Source organism: Vigna angularis, chromosome 8 (assembly GCF_016808095.1).
Source record: "Vigna angularis cultivar LongXiaoDou No.4 chromosome 8, ASM1680809v1, whole genome shotgun sequence".
Taxonomy (NCBI): domain Eukaryota; kingdom Viridiplantae; phylum Streptophyta; class Magnoliopsida; order Fabales; family Fabaceae; genus Vigna; species Vigna angularis.
The window spans coordinates 27,991,881-28,012,316 of record NC_068977.1 but is presented as its reverse complement, the minus strand read 5'-3'; the positions used below and the strand labels follow the sequence as shown (position 1 = coordinate 28,012,316).

Sequence of the window (20,436 nt, the reverse complement as noted above, 5' to 3'; positions counted from 1 at the left end):
TCATGTGAAAAGTCACTTTAGAAAAAGTTTCTCCACTAAGAAAATGACACATGGTCACTACCTTTGTAAGGAAACTCTTCACTAAAAGCTTTCTATATTGAAAACCTTTTTAGAAAAAATTTCCCAAGAGAAAAATGACACATGATACCTTTGTAAGAAAACTCCCACTAAGAGCTTTCCATATGGAAAGCCACTTTAGCAAAAGTTCTCCATTAGAAAAATGACACATGACCACTATCTTTGTAAGAAAATTGTTCACTAAGAGTTTGTCATGTGGCTGCCATGTCTCATATGAGACACCTTCCATCAAGCTAGGGTTACAAAACTAATAATCGAAGATTAACTTAAGTTAGGCGCAAATATTGCCTTTCAATTTAAACAAGATTGTTCAAAAATCATACACTACTTGACCCTTAATACAATACCTAAAAAGAAATCTTACATTACTTGACCCTTAATACAAGGTCTAGAAATACTCCATGATGGCCCAAGAGAAAGAGTTTTGCTTCACCTTGTATAAATGACTTTAGTTCTTCTTGAATGTGTTGGGTCATGACTATGAGGTATGTCATCACAAACCATATTGAATGTGCTTCACTTATTAGACAAACATCATGAAAACTATGATCATATTGATAACATCGTAAAATATTTTTTCAAATGAAAGTTCCATGTGATCAATTTAAGAATATGTAAATGTTTGGATAACATGCTACTTAAAAAGTTCATAAGTATTTTATAAAAAATAAGTTGAATCTTCAATAAGATAAATTACTAAAAAAATATAAAATATCTTACTTTTAAGTCCAGTAATAAAAGAAATATTCTTACCACAACTTTGAATATTGAAGACATTGGACAAATATGCACGAGTTTATCTTTATCAATTGAAAATGTTTTATTAAAAGGTCAAAAACATAGAATTTATTTAGTATATGTCAATTGATACAATATTTATTTTAACAACTACCTACGTGTATTAAATAGGGTTAAATATGTTTTTAGTCCCTTAACTATCACACGATTTTGGGTTTAGTCCCTACTCGAAAGTTTTGTTCTTTTTAGTCCTCTTAGTTTTGAAACTATTATAATTAGTCCTTAAAATTGAACGACGTTAAGTTTTCTGTGAGGTGGCAAACGGCGAGCCACGTGTGATGCCACATTCCCTGACTACTTTTAATTGATATGGCAGTAAAGGTCTGGTGGTCGGTCGGCCTGGTGGGTGGTCGACCACTCGGTCTGGTAGTTGGTTGACCTAGTGGGTGGTCGGTCGGCTGTGGGTGGTCGACATGATGCTCGGCTTGGTATGTGGTCGGTCTGGTGGCTATATGTTGGTGAATGTAGTTGAGAATGTTATGTCTTTGGTTGAATGATTTTGAGATATTAAATTATGAACATTTTATGTTTGTACTTAGTTGTATTATCTTACCCTTCTTTGAATTGTGGTTGTTTTTTTTTCTTTTCTTTTGTAATGATTGCTATTATGGTGTGAGTAGAGAATATTTCAAGAGTTGAAGTTAGAAATTAATAGATTGAGAGATAGTTTTGCTTTGGATCATCTCATGTTTTTGTTGAATGTAATAATGTATATAAAATATGTGTTTTAGTCATATATTATGTTGAAAAACCTTTAGATAATTATATACTTTAATTTGAGTTACTTTTGTTGAATGACTATCATTGTTTCTTTTATATAATTACGTATTTTGGTTATTCTCTAAATGGCTAAATCTATTTTTGTATTATATAAGAACTCGAGAGAGTAGAAATATATATATATATATATATATATATATATATATATATATATATATTTTGAATTGTTATATATTAATTATTTTACCTTTTAAATTTTATAACTATTTTTTTATAGTTATTGTGTGAGAACCTAAAATCTAGATTAAAATAGTGAATTAGTGCATTAGATTAATAGAACCAGATTTATTATTTTATTATAAGTATGGATTTCTGAACAACCTGGTTCATTTGTCCACTTCCACTATTTCTCTCTAAAAACTCAGTTTTCAGATTTTTTCTGCCTTCTCTCTACCACATATCTGCCTTCTCTCTTCAATCTCTTCTCACTAAGCCATCAGATTGTTGATCAAGTGGTGTTCGAGCGTTCTCATCGTAGAAGGCTTCGTTTTGAACCGATCACTTTCTTCCTTCTTATCGGTAAGTAGTTATTCCTTTCTCCTCTGTTGCCTTGGAACCTAGGGCATGCGACTCTATTGGTTGCATGTAACTAGAAACACTTTTCTTCAAATCTCTGTCAAATTCTAGCTCTAAGAGTTGTTTTCTACCATCAATGTGGTGGTTTGTAGGGTGTGGTTGGGTCCTTGCTGTGTGAGGTACTGTAGAGAAGCGTTCTTGTGAGCTGGGCAGTTCAACTCTGAGGTAAGGGGATCTAGAAATACCTCTTTATAATTAGTTGCATGTATGTGTATATACTGAGTTATGTATTATTTCTGCTGCTTGGTTTGCATGTTAAGTTTTGAGTAGATGGAATGATATGTATTGGAATGTGCATTTGTGAATCTGTGAACTGATGCTTGTGAATTGATTTGGGATGTGATGTGTAATTGAAATTGAGTATTTTAGATGAAGGAATCTGCTATGAGAGCTTAGGTGTATGTTGAGGGAATTGAATAGTGTTTTAGGTTATTTTAGAAGAAATGAGATAGTGAATTTGAGAGTTAGTGGTCTAAGGATCTTGTGGTTTGTTGGGGCGGTCTTAGCAAGTGTATTATGACTTGTTAGAGTCACCAAAGGGGTCCAAATCAGTGCAAATTGGTGGAATGGGGTTTGGGATCTTCAAGTTGTGGAAATCGATGTTGAGGAGTAAAAGTTGAGTTGTAATCCTTTTAGAAGTGTAGTAGGAAGAATTAGGAATATCTAGACAGGTTTAATTAGGTGTAAAACAAGAATTATGGGGGTTAGAAATTGGAGAAAAGGCCTAGAAATGGTAAGGGTTGGTGTGAGTGCATGATTCTGCAGAATTTGCATTTTTCAGATGATGTAGAGTCACTATGCGAGTTGTCTCGCATAGCGAGTCCCTATAGAGAGTGCTCCCTGTCTGGGTCATTCGCTGTGCGAGCTGGTGCGCTGTGCGAATGACTGGAGAGTGCTGCTCTCTGTCTGGCGATTCACATAGCGAATCTAGTCGCTGTGCGATTGGTGGTGGCCTGGAGTCACTGCCCTTTAAATTCGAAAGGCGAGAGGGGCGCAAAGCGAAGAGGTTTGAGGGTGTGCTCTCTGTTTAAGCTCTTGCATAACGACCTGGGTGCGCTATGCGAGAAGACCTGAGGCTTGTAGCCTCAGCGAGTTAATTCACATAGTGAATTAAGGGGTGCGCTGTGCGAGATTCTCTTGTCTCGCCTTGCGAGTAGGATGCGCTCTGCGAATCCTTTGAGTCCAGATTTCTCATTTGCTCTTGCTTTGGTTGAATTAAGTATGTGGAATGATTGAAATGCATAGTATGATGGTGGTAATGTGATTATATTGAAAGTATGTGAATGTATGAGACATGTTTGGTGGTTGAATGTAACAAAGTGTGGTTATTGGACGTAATTCCATGCTCCTCAAGGAGAGGATTAATGGTGGTGCCCTTGGTATGTTTTAGAATGATTTGCATGGTAGCTCAGTCTTGGGGGTTATCCTGAAACTCCAATGGTCTTTCATTCTCAAGTAGAGATGATTGATCCATGTGGTGATGAGTAGCAGGAGGTCCAGGTCTTGGGTGCTTCTAGTATGGCCCAAGGTGAGTGATAACGGACTAACCTCGTAAGTGTGGTAGAGTGAAACCCATTGGCAATGGCTTTGTAAAGCAGGAGAAGCCACCACGAGTGCATGACTCGCCATAGCTCGACAATCATTCTAAGTCCGGACGAGTCAAGTGTAAAGTGTAACAAGTGGTGTTGTATGGTTCATTAACTTTGAATTAAACTTGCATGTTGTGTGTGATTGTGATAACATGATTTTTGTATATCTAGCTCACCCTTCTGCTTGTGTTTGTCTGTTGTTTGTGTCGTGTTTCCGTTGTAATGATCATCCACTTGGATGTGAGCAGAGGTAGATGAGGTGCCTCCGGAGCAAGCTTTGGAGGGAGATGATGCTGCAGCTTAATCTAGTTAGGACTCTTAGTTATTTCCTATCATTTTGAAATATTCTAAGGTGTTTTAGTTTTAAATTATGACTTCTTTTGGATGAGTGTAACCTTAATACTTTATTTACAGTCTACTTGTAAATGTTCTCTTATATTATATTTGATAACGTCAATATTAAGTATTTGCTATATAATCCGGGACCTTACATATTGTTTATAAATATATTTTTATAGATTTAATATTTTTATTTTACTAATAATTAAAATAATTAATTTTTTATTTTTTACTATACAATTTTATGATTTTGTTGGTCACATATTTTATTCTTTTTCCTGTGTCTCTGGACAACCTCTAAGGGCCAGCTACATTAGCCAATGCAAAAAGAAAAATACTGTTTTTAAATAGACTTAAATATTTTTTTTGGCAATTCCAATATTCTTTTAATATTACAATATTTAGTATTCAACAAATAAACTAATTTGATTTAAAAAGTTATTCTGTTATTCTTAAATTAACAATGTTTATATACTACATCTTTATACTTTTTAAGAAAATAAATTAATTGAATAATCATTTATTATGATTATTAATACGAATAAACTTATTATAAAAAGAAGAAGAGAAGAAGCAGAAAAAAGAGTTTTTGTATTTTTTTCTATACGCAACATGGAGTGGTTTCTCATACTATTATTATTGCATTAAAAAGTTTTTTCTCATCTTCTCTTCTAAGTATTTTTTTTTTCCTGTTTCCCCCCAAAGTTATAGTATAAGATGGTAAATCGAAATAACAAAAGATAAAAAAGGAGATTATTTAATAAAAAAACATTTTGATTGTAAACCAAACATTTCAATTCCTGTTAATGTAAAAATCACTTAAAAGTAAGTCTTTTTCAGGACAAATAAATAGATTAATAAATTATTTTATTACTCTTAAACCAATAGTATTAATTTTTATTTGTAAGAAAATAGTGTCATTTATATTTAATGCACAATAAATAGTTAATTTGGTATTTGTGTTATTATTAATTAATTGTTAACTTAATGAAGTTATTTCACTGTGTATTTAACTTATCTATGAGGTGTTACTGAGTAGTTTTGGTAACAAGTAAAATAATAATGGATTAATCAAGTTTTAAGTTTTTTTAAATTTGAGAATTTTTTCTGAATCCAAAAAAAATTTAAGACCTTTTAATTGAATTGCCGTTGTTAGATTTTTTTTCTTAATTTTGTGAAGTGTTCTACCCTATCTTCATATGTTATTACATACTATTTTGTTATAACATAACATAATGATGTAACGAGGAAATCTTTCTTTATTATTTTAATTAATTGAACGAATATTATATTCAAAATTAATTAAAATTATAAAATTTAATAATTTAAATTATTTTTAAAAATAATTTTCATTTAATATATTAAATCTTGTAAGAATATTGTGATCATAGTTTCTTATACCAAAATATTATGTAATGATATTTACAAAATTAATAGAATAATATAAACTATGAAGCCACATACTTAATAAAAAAAAATCTAACATCACATACTTAATTACAAATTTTTAAGTTTCTAAAAAGTAAATAGATTACAAAAATTTAATAAAAGTCCTATTAAAATTTTTGAAATTTATGGCGAAGTTAAAATTTAGTTAAGTCAAATTTTTTTGGAAAAATCTATATTTTTTAACCTAAAAATCTATTTACTTTTTCACTCAGATTGATGTCCAAAACATTACAAAAATTTAATAAATTTTTTATTAAAATTTATCAAATTTACGGAGAAGTTAAAAAATAATTTGGAGAATTCTATTTTCTTTTTAAACTAAAGATCTATTTAGTTTCCCAGAAAACTAATCGAAGAAATCAAAATTCCTTTACTACACAAGACAGAGAAGAGGATCACAAATCCCAAAATTCCAACGCAAAAGCTATTTTGTTTCACTCTTCACACCCTCCTTTTATCCATCTCCCCTCTCTCTAACCACTTTCTCTCTCTTTCATCGTCGCAACGGAATGGCTTCCTTCACGTGCTCCCCCACCTCCCTCCAGCTTCGATTGGCCTTCGCCGCACCCAAATTCCCCCTTTCCCCGCACTTGCGAATGCGCAACCTCGAAACGAATCGCGTTCGCCCTCTACGCGCCGAGCGGGACGGCGCCGCCTCGGAGTGGACTGGGTCCAGGCTCAACCTCGACGGCTTCTCCGGCTGGTCCGACACCGACGCCGAGCAACAGAACGACAAGAAGGAGTCCTATGGAGGTGAGTGCGTTCTCCAAAATTGTACTCATCGTTCGCAATTGGTCACTGCTTAATTTAGTTATTCGTTTTTATTTTGCAAAATAATGAAATAACTTGAAGTTTTCCCATTGGTAATCCTTATGATGCATGGATGTTTCGATTACCGATATGCATGGTTTAAAGGCGTATGTTAAAACCTGTTAACCTACTATCTTTTTTCTTTGTTTTTTATTTTTTATTTTTTTAGTATTGAAGGGATGGTTGACATTACTTGGATATAACATTTTTATTTAAATTTAATTAAATTATACCTTCTTTTTTTTATAAAGTTTTCAAGAATGGCCAGTGTTAGTGATGATTCGATGATGATGCAAACTAGTAAAGATATTTGCTATTTTAAGTAAAGTAATGAAATCATGTAAGACTAAATAAAACGTGAAAAATTTATGAGTATTACGTTAGAATACATTGGTGGTGGAACAGTTTAATATTGGCCAGTCATGAATTGCATCATGTATGTTGAAACTGTTGACTGTTTGCAACAATTTGTAAGTCATGGATCGTAGTTTGAAACTATTATTATTTGAGGAGATAGTATATGCACGGACAATATGAAAGTATTTTGTGAATTTTTCCATTGTCATATAATCGCAAATACCTTTGTAGTAATTATTTTAGAAGGCATGCTAACATTGACAGTGCATTAAATTAAACTCATTATTTGGTAGTTGTTGCTGAAGGTAGTTTGAAATTACGTGTGGGTTTTGCTATATATTAAACATGATGGACTTTTTCGTTCATGATTGCACTTGAATTTGATTGGGTTATTGACTTGATGCATTTGAATTGCATGTAAGTACTAATAAACATGGTTGGGAAATTGGGACAGTGGGATGTGAATTACTGAAATGTCAATTGTGTTTTGTGAAGTGTTAGCAATTTCACATTACTTAATAACACTTTTGAAGTAGCTTGCTTTCAGGAGTTGTGGGAGTAGGAGTGGCTGGAGTGTTTCTTCTTTCAGGGCTTACCTTTGCTGCCTTATCTCTGGGCAAACAAACTGGTTCCAGTAAGTTGTCTTTGCTTGCTTATCTCGTGTCATAATCATTAAGTTACGTGAAATGCTTTCATCTGAATGAATTATTGTCTTCTGTTTAACTAAACTTCTCTGTTTGAAACTGGAATGTGTATGGCTGGATACAGGACCAGAGCAGCACATGAAGCCCTTGACTACCCAGCAGGAGGAAATTTTGTCTTCTGATGATCATAATAATGAAACAACAGAACAAGCAAATGTTGATAAGGTGGAGCAAGGAAATGATAAAATAGAAGGTCAGATAGATATGTCCAATGATTATTCATCTTCTGAGTCGGGTAATATTTACCGTGACTATAGTATTGTTGATGATTCTGATATAGGATCCCAGTCGATATATGATAGTAAAAACCCCTCCGTTGATGTTGATGATGCCACTAAACATATATTTGTTCAAGAAGACTTACAGCATGAGTCAGCTTTTGATAACAAGTTAGTTTTTGCCAGTAAAAGCCCAGTATCACTTGAATCTGAAAATACTGTTGATTCTTTTAATGCTTATGGATTTAGAGATTTTGATAGCAACCCTGCTATAGATACAGCAGAATCTACTGCCAATCTTAAAGAAAACCTATTCAATGTTGATCCAGGAGATCTGCCCAACTACGATGGTACTGAACCACCACATCTTAATGCTGTTCAGCATGATGAAATAACCAGTTCAAGTGGAAATGTTAGTTTTGGTTTTAGTGAAACCTATTCTAGTTCAGGTGCTGATAACGAGACTGAAATTGTTAGTATTGTGGTCAGTCCTGAGTCAAGTAACACGATTTCAGATCATAAGTTTTTCAATGAAGCTGTTGAAGAAAATATCCTGTCAGCTTCAAAGAAAGAAAGCCTTGATCTGAACAAAATTCCACAGGTCTCTGCTGAGGGAAATGAGCCATCCCTTGAAGAGTGGAGCATTCCTGGAAATGATGTGTTTGAAAAATCATCTGTTTTATTATCAGCCAATGCACTGGTAGATGAGAAGGTTATAAATGATAATTATGAGGTTGATGAAGTTAAATCTGAATCTCCAAATTTTGGATCCTTTTTCTCTGTTCCTGGTATTCCGGCTCCATCAGTAGTTTCTGCAACTGCACAAGTGTTTCCTGGAAAGGTTTTAGTTCCTGCAGCTGTTGATCAAGTCCAGGGGCAAGCACTAGCTGCATTGCAAGTTTTAAAGGTAGTTATTTGTTTTTTTATTTTCATGTATCAAGGTGATTATAATACCCTTTGCATTTATAATTTAATTCTAGTTTTTTATCCACTTGTTATTGTTCACTTGGATATTTTTACATTCTTAGGTCATTGAGCCTGATGTTCAACCTAGTGATTTATGTACTCGTCGTGAATATGCTCGCTGGTTGGTGTCTGCTAGCAGCATTCTTTCAAGGTAGTAGTTTATTTGTTCCTTTTACATTTGGTGTGAATGACCAAATGTGTTATATATGTAATATGTAATTGTTGAAATGTAATATGTTTTAGATATAGACTCTTTAGGAGTCTTCTATGTTTTTCCTTTGTTTTCACTGTTCCTACTTTCACTGTTGATTATGTTTGTATAAGTATGATTAGTGATGTATTAGGAAATAAGAAGAAATAATAGAGGTTTTGTTTTAATCTCTTTCTCTCTAAATATTCAAGTTGGCATCAGAGCCAACCACCGGGGCTCTCTGTCTGACTACCGATATCCGCCGCCGCCGCCCCGCCGCCGCCGTCGCCGGTGACTCATTTTCTCAGGCGAAGTTAGGGGTTTTGTGCGCCTGCTCGAGCGCGACCCATCCCTGGTGGTCGCTTTCCCTGTTTCCGCTGCACGCGCCGCCACGCGCCTCCTTCCTCCGTCAGACGTCAAGCGCGTACTGTTCACGCGCCGCCTTATCCTTGCCGGACGATCATCGGACCACTGTCGTCCTGTTCGTCTGACTTTCCAGAGCTTCTTTTGGCTCTTATCTTTTACTGTTTCCAGATCTCATTTCTGATTCTGGACTCCAGATTCTTCTTACAGATCTGTCATGGCATCTTCTATTGGAATTAATTCCTCTCTATCTGCTACTCCGATCATCACTTCTGCAAAGCTCAATTGGAGAAATTATTTATCATGGTCTTCTGCTGTGGAATTGTGGTTTCTTGGTCAAGGACACCATGATCATCTTGAACAAGACATTTCTATGATTCAAGACGACGAAAAATCCCAATGGCAAAAATTGGATTTTCAGTTATGTGCAATTTTGTGGCAGTCAGTTGAGCAAGAAGTTCTAGATATATTAAGACCCTATAAGACTTGTTCATCCTTTTGGAAAAGGGCACAAGACATATTTGCTAATGATGTACAACGTCTCTTTGATGCAACTCAAAGAGCAGCATCTCTAAAGCAAGTCAATCATGACATGGTTTCTCATATAGCAAAGGCTAGGGCTGCTGTAGAAGAATTAAAGAACTTCTTTATAGCTGATTCATTAGAAGGGATCAATAAAAAGCTTGACAAGTTTTACATGGTCCTAATTCTGAGAAGTTTACACTCAGATTATGATCATGTACGTGATCAGATTTTAGCTGGTGATCAAATCCCATCAATGGATGGCTTAGTTACTCGACTTCTTCGAGTACCTACATCAGTGAAAAATGAGAATCCAATTGAGGTTATTGAAACATCAGCCATGACAATACCCCAAGGAAGAGGAGTGCCACAAGGGAGAGGAGGAAGCAGAAGCAACCGAGGACGTGGTGGTCGTAGTATACGTCCTCAATGCACATATTGCAACAAAATAGGTCATACTCGGGACAAATGTTATATTTTACATGGATATCCAGACAAAGTTGCTCATGTTTCTAAAGCTGGTGATCTAGAATCCAGAATTTCAAATGAAGAATATGAAGAATTTCTCAGATACAAGTCTGGAAAATCATTTAATCCTGGTCAATCTTCTGCCATGACCAGTGTGCCTACAACCAACCTATCTAAATCTGTGGAAGGTCATAATCCATGGATTCTTGACTCCGGTGCCTCTGACCATATCTCTGGTAACATTTCTTCATTTTCTTCTATGTCTTCTCCAAAAATTCCCCATCTTATTACTGTTGCCGATGGATCGAAAGTGACATCTCAAGGAATTGGCAAAGTTTCCTTATCTCCTTCACTAAATTTAAATTCAGTTTTATATGTTCCCCATTGTCCATACAATTTAATCTCCTTGAGTCAGCTGACTCGTTCCTTAAATTGTTCTATTAGAAAGTGAGTTTATGCCTAACTCATCCCCACAAAACCGGCTTGTAGGGTGAGGTTTGCACCTCACTTATATATTATCATTTGGCCTTATCTCTAGTCGATGTGGGACTTCCAACACACCCCCTTCACGCCGAGGTATAGACATCTCGTGCGTGATAGTAGAAATTGGGTGGTCCGATAGCGGCCCGATTGCGGGTGGAAGAGAAGAATAGAATGCCCACTTAGAACTCGCTAGGATAGACTCTAACCATGGCTCTGATACCATATTAGAAAGTGAGTTTATGCCTAACTCATCCCCACAAAACCGGCTTGTAGGGTGAGGTTTGCACCTCACTTATATATTATCATTTGGCCTTATCTCTAGTCGATGTGGGACTTCCAACATGTTCCATAACCTTTACTGCTAATTCCTTTGTTATACAGGAACATGGGACAAGTCGTCTGATTGGAGAAGGACATGAGTCTCAAGGACTTTATTTCTTAAAATCTTGTTCTTCAGTTTCCTGCTTTACTTCTTCATCCCCAAAACTTTTGCATGATCGTTTAGGCCATCCAAGTTTGCTCAAGTTGAAGATGATGGTTCCAAGTCTCAGAAATATTCAAGTCTTAGATTGTGAGTCTTGTCAATTAGGAAAACATGTTAGATCTTCCTATCCTAAAAGATCTGAGACACATTGTAATTCTCCTTTTTCAATTATTCACTCAGACATTTGGGGACCTAGTCGTGTTACGTCATTTGGTTTTAATTATTTTGTAACTTTCATTGATGAATTCTCTCGGTGTACTTGGGTTTATTTAATGAAAGAGAGATCTGAACTTTTGTCTATTTTTAAGTCTTTTCTTAATGAAATTAAGAACCAATTTGGGAAGACAATTAAAATTCTTCGAAGTGATAATGCTAAGGAATATTTCTCTGCAGCATTTTCTTCTCTCTTATCTTCCCAAGGAATTTTACACCAGTCAACCTGTCCTCATACTCCACAACAAAATGGCATTGCAGAGAGAAAGAATAGACATCTCATTGAAACTGCACGTTCCTTGATGTTGAATACTAATGTTCCTGTACATCATTGGGGCGATGCAGTCCTTACTGCCTGTTTTCTTATCAATAGGATGCCTTCTTCCTCTCTTAACAATAAAATTCCTCACTCTGTCATTTTTCCCAATGACACTTTGTATCATGTTTCCCCACGAGTATTTGGGTGTACGTGTTTTGTTCATAATGTCTCTCCAGGTCTTGATAAACTCTCAGCAAAAGCTATCAAGTGTGTTTTCTTAGGATACTCTCGTCTTCAGAAAGGGTATAAATGTTATTCTCCCTCCACCGGGAGATATTATATGTCAGCAGATGTCACATTCTTTGAGGATAAACCATTTTTTTCTTCCTCCATGGAGGATCGTTCTTATGTTCAACAAATGTTTCCTTTGCCAACATGTGATCCTTTAGTTATTCCTGATTCTGTACCTCAAACTCAAAATCCAAATGACATTGTTCCTCCACCTCTTATCACATATCAGCGTCGGACACAATCTTCAACTCCAAACACTGAAGATCCTCGAGACTCAGTTCCTCCTCCATCAGATCACCATACCATGGATCCTTCATCCTCTTCACCTTCTACTGATTCAGATGATAACTGGCCCATTGCCCTTCGGAAAGGTATTCGGTCTACTCGTAATCCATATCCTATTTATAATTTTGTGAGTTATCATCAATTGTCTCCTTCATATTTCTCTTTTGTTTCCTCGTTATCTTCCACTAAAGTTCCTAATAATATTCATGAGGCACTTGGTCATTCTGGTTGGCGACAAGCCATGCTTGATGAAATGATGGCTCTTGAACACAATAGCACTTGGGATCTTGTCCCTCTTCCTCCTGATAAGAAGGCTGTTGGTTGTAGATGGATATATACTATTAAAGTTGGTCCTACTGGTAAAATTGATCGTCTTAAAGCTCGGCTAGTAGCTAAGGGCTATACTCAAGTTTATGGCCTTGACTATAGTGATACTTTCTCTCCTGTGGCTAAAACCAGTACAGTTCGTATTTTGCTTGCTATGGCTTCTATTCGTCAATGGCCTCTTTATCAGTTAGACATTAAAAATGCCTTTCTTCATGGTGATCTGGAAGAGGAAATATACATGGAGCAACCTCCTGGATTTATTGCTCAGGGGGAGTCTGGCTTGGTTTGTAAGTTACGTCGTTCTCTCTATGGCTTGAAGCAATCACCTCGAGCTTGGTTTGGTAAATTTAGTCAGGTAGTGCAAAGGTTTGGATTGAAACGATGTGAGGCAGATCATTCAGTGTTTTATGGTCACTCTTCTCCTGACAAATGTGTTTATCTCATGGTGTATGTTGATGATATTGTTATTACAGGAAATGACATATCCAAAATTACTCAGTTAAAGAATCATTTGTTCAACCACTTTCAAACTAAAGATCTGGGTCGTCTAAAATATTTTCTTGGTATTGAAGTGGCACAGTCAAAAGATGGTGTCATCATTTCACAAAGGAAATATGCTCTTGATATTTTAGAAGAAACAGGTCTAACAAATTGCAAGCCCATTGATAGTCCTATGGATCCAAATCAAAAGTTAATGAGAGATCAGGGTGAACTCTTCTCAGACCCAGAGAGATATAGAAGGCTAGTTGGAAAACTCATCTATCTCACCATAACAAGACCCGATCTTTCTTATTCAGTTGGAATTGTGAGTCAATTTATGCAAAATCCACATGTTGATCATTGGAATGCAGTGCTTCGCATTCTCAGATACATAAAAGGAAGCCCAGGACAGGGACTATTGTATGAGAACAAGGGAAACACTCGAATCGAAGGATATTGTGATGCAGATTGGGCTGGTAGTCCAATTGATCGAAGATCGACTACAGGATATTGTGTTTTACTCGGTGGGAACCTTGTATCTTGGAAAAGTAAGAAACAAAATGTTGTTGCCCGATCTAGTGCTGAAGCTGAATACCGATCTATGGCTCTAACTACATGCGAACTTGTGTGGATTAGACAACTTCTTCAAGAATTGAAATTTTGTGAAAATGAGCAAATGAAACTGTACTGTGACAATCAAGCAGCTCTTCACATTTCTTCCAATCCTGTGTTTCATGAGAGAACGAAACACATAGAAATTGACTGTCATTTTATTAGGGAGAAGTTATTATCCAAGGAACTAGTTACTGAATTTGTCAATTCTAATGAACAACTTGGAGACATTCTGACCAAATCTCTAAGGGGGCCTAGAATTCAATTCATATGTTCCAAGCTTGGTGCATATGATTTATATGCTCCAGCTTGAAGGGGAGTGTTGAAATGTAATATGTTTTAGATATAGACTCTTTAGGAGTCTTCTATGTTTTTCCTTTGTTTTCACTGTTCCTACTTTCACTGTTGATTATGTTTGTATAAGTATGATTAGTGATGTATTAGGAAATAAGAAGAAATAATAGAGGTTTTGTTTTAATCTCTTTCTCTCTAAATATTCAAGTGTAATATTTGACATTACGTGAGTTTTTCTGGTATTTTGTTAGGAGCACTGTTTCGAAAGTGTATCCGGCCATGTACATAGACAATGCTACTGAGCTTGCATTTGACGATGTCACCCCGGACGATCCTGATTTTTCTACCATTCAAGGTCAGTACGTGACTTCATAATTTTAAACATTACAACTTGTTGCCATGTTCATATTGTCTAAAGAAGATCCTATATTAATTTTCAGGCTTGGCAGAAGCTGGACTTGTTGAGAGCAGGCTTTCAAGACAAGATATACAGTTGTCTGGTGATGAAGATGATAGTCCATTTTTCTTCTCCCCTGGAAGGTATGTTCTTTCTGAATTTGGATATGTAATCTGTGGGTACATTTTTTTGTATCTCTGCAATGTACAATCATCATACAAAATTATTGGGATTGAACTTTAGACTTAGGCTTACATAGTACTTTGGTCCCTATTTTGGTCTAGTTTTTTCAATATGATCCTAGTTTTTTTTTTATCGAAGTTTTAATTTTCATTAATTTTGTTCAATTAATTTTTTTTATAATGTCGTTTAAATAATTAGCTCATGTGAACATGTCATGTGTAAGTCCTTAGTGCTTTTGCTATTTTCTAAACTTTTATTTACTTTTTAATTTTTATTTAATTTATTATGTTTTTTATTTTGTTTCCATATTTATTATTTTTGTTCAATTTAGTCCTATTTTTCTTTAATGGAATTATTTTATTCGTTTCCAAATTGAGGCTAAATTTAATTTTTATATAAATGCTATATTGATATTTTTATTAAAATTGATATTTTTATTAACAAAATATTTCTGGAATTATTTTTAAACCAACTCTAGTAATTATATTCTAACAATATAGTTAGAGTTGGTTTAAAAGTAATTTCAGAAATACTAAAAGTGAAGTTTGAAGTGATAGATGTATTAAAAATAATTTCAGAAATATTAAAAGAAATACATGTATTTTTCCTTTTTAAAATCTTAATGACTTACCTGTATTATTTTTATCCATTTTCTCTGTGTTTGATCACTTATATGAAAATTTTAATAAAAAGAAGATATACAGTATTCAAAAACTAAGTCATTCACATAATCACTTAACAAATAAGTCACCTAAAAGATGTCAATTGATAATAAATAAAACTATGAAAACCAAAATGAGAAAAAAATATTATTGAGAATAAAAAAAATGTCAAAATTTATTAACCACCAAAAATAAAAAATAAAAAATAAAATCCGAAATTAAAATTCAATTAAGAGCTACAACACTAGAAAAATTATTAAGGATAATATACAGTATTCCCAAACTAGGAACAATTTTTTTAGGCCTTACTACATTAAAATTGTAGGAAGAATAATTTCACATTAGCTGAAGTACATAACAAATCACTAGTAATTATCGAAATAAAAGAATTGTTTCTAGTTTTGATCATCAATAAACAAAATATAAATTGTACAATATGTACCCAAAATAACTCTAACTATATTATTAGAATATAATTATTAGAATTGGTTTAAAAATAATTCTAGAAATACTTAATAAAAATGTCAATTTTAATAAAAATATCAATATAACATTTATATAAAAAATAAATTTGGTCTCAATTTGCAAAGGAACAAAATTAGGCTATTTTAAAAAATATTAGAACTTAATTGAACAAAAATAACAAATATAGAAACTGAATTGAAAAAAATTAAAAAGAAATATAAAATTATAAAACAAATAAAAAAATACTATGGACTGACACGTAGTATACTTGATTGAACAAAATTAACGAAAATTAGGACTTGATTGAAAAATAGAAAAAACTCAACAAAGACAGGGATTAAGCCTTATACTTAATATTTCATCTCATTTTTTCTTAGTTGGTGTGCAGTTGCACAACCTTCTGTTTGAGATGTGGTTTTAATTTTGTATGCTGTAGGCTACCATTGTGATCTCCTTCTTTTATGTTATTTTCGGCAGTCCTTTATCTCGTCAAGATCTTGTCAGTTGGAAAATGGCCCTGGAGAAAAGACAGCTTCCAGAAGCTGACAGAAAGGTTGCTCAACTTGTTTCTCTGTCTGATATGTTTAAGCTATCTTCTCAATTCCAACTTAATTGAACTAATGAATGTGTTGTTCTAATTCGTGACTGATGAACAGACACTGTACCAACTTTCTGGTTTTCTGGACACTGATAAGATACATCCTAATGCATGCCCTGCCCTAGTAGCTGATCTATCTGCTGGCGAGCATGGAATAATAGCTCTTGCTTTCGGTAATTCTAAAAATATGCTTAATCATATGCTTGATTATGAATTTTGATTCACTTTCATATATTTTATTTACTGTTTCTTTTCTCCCTGTTATTTCTAATCTGATTTTGGTTTTTAATTTTCAATATTTTTTGGGGCTGTGATATTTCAGGTTATACAAGATTATTCCAGCCAGATAAGCCAGTAACAAAAGCCCAAGCAGCTATGGCTCTAGCTACTGGAGAAGCTTCTGAAATAGTTAGTGAAGAGCTTGCACGCATCGAAGCAGAATCTATTGCTGAAAATGCTGTTGCTGCTCATAGTGCTTTAGTAGCTCAGGTAGAGAAGGATATCAATGCAAGTTTTGAGCAGGAGCTTTTACTAGAGAGGGAAAAGATCAATGCAGTTGAAAAAATGGCTGAGCAGGCAAGACTCGAGTTAGAAAGGTTAAGAGCTGAGAGAGAAGAGGATAACCTTGCATTGACAAAGGAGCGTGCTGCTATTGACTCAGAAATGGAGGTTTTTTCAAAGTTAAGGCATGAGGTTGAGGATCAATTGCAAATCCTTTTGAATGACAAGGTAGAAATAGCACATGAAAAAGAGAGGATTAACAAACTCCGGGAACAAGCAGAAGTTGAAAACAAGGAGATTGCTCGTTTACAGTATGAGCTAGAAGTAGAACGTAAAGCCCTTTCTATGGCCAGGTAAAATCATGAAACTTTTATGGGCAACTAAATATGTTATACTTGCTTCCAATTTTAGCTTTGTAGGATTGGTAAAAGTAGATATGATATGGGGGTGAGAAGCAGTGACAAATGTATTTTATTTTCCTTTTATTTTGTCCTTGGGCTAGGATTAATTAAGCAATTACTCTCCATCTCGTGTATCAAGTCACATTCAAGGGACTTAAATCCCACCTATAGAGGTAACATGTTAAAATTAAATCTGATAGATTCTTCTATGTTCTTTTCAAAAATAAGAAAATCAAGCCAAAGAGCTAATAGATTACAGGAAGCAGGTGCGATTGTTACTTTGATATGCTTGGCCCATTATTGTTCATGATGAATTAATGAAGTACGCACATTAAAGATTGAAATATATATTTTTGGTACCGATATGTCACACTTCAATATTTGTATGAAACTATGTTAATAATGAAGTATGAAACTTCAATTGGTTTGTGAAAAAGTTTTATTTAATTTCTACCGAGTAATTGCTCTCAATTTTTTTTCTTGCCATTTGTAGAACTTCTTCTAACACTAGAAGTTTTGTATGGAGTTACTGTGCAGCATAGAGATCAATGGCTGCTGTGTATATTATAAATTCCAAAATGTTGGTTATGTAGCAGTAACATGTAGCAAGGACTAAATTGAAAATAGTTATACTGTTTGATCTTATCATGGTAATTTGTGGTGATCCATGACTTATCATTCTCCTTCTCTTCTTTCTTAAATGTGGTGTCAATAACTTCATAAACTGAATATCAAAATGGTTCCCTTTCTGTTTCTCATCACCTTTCCTCTTATAGGTTGATGCTCTTATTCAGCCTTAATGTATACTTTACATGGACTAAACTGGAGCATATTTTGTACAATACCAAATCGAAAATGAGCGGCACCTGAAGGGATCAAAAATATATTTTAACTCAATTAAAACTAATTACACAACTTACTTATGCTGATACACTAATTAGACGAATGATCACCGTACATGCCCTCCTTTCTGACACTGCATTCCTTTGTGCGACTGTAATTTTCTCTAGCAACTATTTAACTGCTTCTTTCAGTGAGACAAATGCCTTATTGACAATTGTTTATTGTAGTTAAATGAAACGGCTCAGATAAATGCCTTATTTAACTGCTTCTTTCAGTGAGACAAATGCCTTATTGACAATTGTTTATTGTAGTTAACTGCTTCTTTCAGTGAGACAAATGCCTTATCGACAATTGTTTATTGTAGTTAAATGAAACGGCTCAGATAAACTCATTTTTTGTATAAAACGATAGTTGTTACCCAATTACCATCTGAATAAATGGTTATGTACCCAATTACCATCTGAATAAATGGTTATGTTAATTCTTGGATTCAGGGCTTGGGCAGAGGATGAGGCCAAACGAGTGAGAGAGCAAGCAATAGCCTTAGAGGAGGCTAGAGATCGTTGGGAGAGGCATGGGATCAAAGTGGTAGTTGACGATGACCTTCGCAAGGAGGCCTCCGCTGGAGTTACATGGCTCAATGCCTCAAAGCAGATTTCGGTTCAAGGAACAGTCGACAGGGCCGAAAACTTATTGGACAAGCTCAAACAAATGGCATCAGATGTCAGAGGAAAATCTAGAGACATACTTGACAAAATCATCCACCTGGTCTCCCAATTTATATCAAAATTGAGGGAATGGGCATCCAGAACAGGAAAACAAACTGAAGAATTTGGAGAAGCTGCCATATCAAAGGTAGGTAAGTCAGCCAGTGAGTTGCAACAAAGTGCTATTGAAGTTGGATTTGGTATCAAAGAAGGTGCAAAGCGTGTTGCTGGTGATTGTAGAGAAGGGGTTGAGAAAATCACTCAAAAATTCACACAGAAGTTCAAGACCTGATATCTATTACCCTCAACATTTTTCAACCTTATTGGCTGTTGAGTGGCCGGTTACCTTTGATTTATATTCAGTGCTTCAATAGAGATATGTACCAGACAGATGCAAGGACATTGGCGGTTCTAATGTCTGCCTTTTGAAGATCACAACATATTCACATGAAGCCGTGTTTGTATAATTGATACTAGTAAGAATTGTAGTTGAGGAATAACCAGTTGTAATTCAACATGTTTGCCATGCCTGCATCGCGTCTAGAGTAAAAGATAAGCGGCATGGATATTTTTCTTTTGAAGCATGCTTTGTGTAAGTTGTCGTGAATCATGATCATTACTCACTTAAACGCCCTCTTTATTAGGAACCGTTGCAATAAGGGTGTTAGTATAATAAGTGATTTCATTTTTAAACTGTATAAAGATATTGGATTGTGATTTACCGTTACCATGATTAAAATGAAGGTTGAATACATATTATAACGTTTTATTTATGTCCTAGGTCGGTGAAACTTTAAAACGGTATGAAAGCTATATAGCTTAATAATTGTATTTTTTGATTTTAAGGTACAAAACGTGTATTGTGTTTGCTAATCTTGTCAATTAAAGAGTTGCATAGTTGGACATACAAGACGTTTGTGCCCTCGGATATCTTCGAATCTTTTAATGTTATTCAATCTTTAGTGCTTTTAACAATTTGGTACTTGAATATCTTTTTTGGTATTTAGATATCTTTTAATTCTTATATATCTTTTAATCTTTAGTTTTTTTAGATGTTTTGGTACTCAAATCTTTTGATCTTTGAATACCTTTCAATCCTTAGGCTTTTAGACATTTTGGTGTTCATATATATTTCAATCTTTATTGCTTTTAAGCCTTTGATACTTAGAATATCTAAAAGATTTTTCAATTTTTAGCCTCTATACTTATCCATCCATACTTATCTTTTCTTACATAACCAAGTTTGTGTTAAACTAGGTCTCTTTTTGTGAAAGACGTGTTTCCTCTCATACATGTATTGTAGCGTTGCATTGCTAGATTATTTATAGTTTCTTCCCTTGAATTTCTTTTTATAGCTCATATATGAGGTCAAGATCAATTCATAAGTTGTTATCATTATGAATTTCGTCAAAGCTATCTTTTCTAAAATACTTCTCTAAACTTTAAAATTGTTCGAAGTCTTTGTTAATAAATTATCAATTATTTAAGACGATAAAAGGTAAACCGTGTTTACATATAATATTTTTCTAAAAGAATTTTTGCACTTGTTGTGTAGTGATAATTGATAAAAGCTATGACTTTATCCATTTAGTAAAATAATCTATTATTACTTTCAAAAATTGTACCTAACCTTTAGTGAGTGAGAACGATCTCAGTATATCCATTTGCAGTTAAAAGTCAAGGAGTAACACTTATATGTAACTCCTTTGAATAGAACCACATTTTCAACATTTGTGATAGTTTT

The 20,436-nt window shown here is 34.3% G+C and overlaps 1 protein-coding gene across 4 annotated transcripts; it reads left to right on the top strand.

Annotated features, from left to right (window-relative positions):
- Positions 1-5,982: 5,982 nt before the first annotated feature.
- LOC108345646 (uncharacterized) lies at positions 5,983-19,413 on the top strand. 4 transcript variants are annotated; one of them, XM_017584295.2, is made up of 11 exons: positions 5,984-6,362; positions 7,324-7,410; positions 7,545-7,673; positions 8,028-8,605; positions 8,727-8,815; positions 14,187-14,290; positions 14,376-14,475; positions 16,120-16,195; positions 16,299-16,413; positions 16,563-17,094; positions 18,480-19,413. In XM_017584295.2, the coding sequence occupies exons 1-11, from the start codon at positions 6,119-6,121 to the stop codon at positions 18,982-18,984; spliced, it is 2,559 nt and encodes an 852-aa protein (XP_017439784.1). In that variant the 5' UTR covers positions 5,984-6,118; the 3' UTR covers positions 18,985-19,413. The 4 variants fall into 4 exon arrangements, with proteins under 4 accessions (XP_017439781.1, XP_017439784.1, XP_017439782.1 ...); XM_017584293.2 differs by having other exon boundaries at positions 7,761-8,605; XM_017584294.2 differs by having other exon boundaries at positions 7,545-7,715.
- Positions 19,414-20,436: the final 1,023 nt, after the last annotated feature.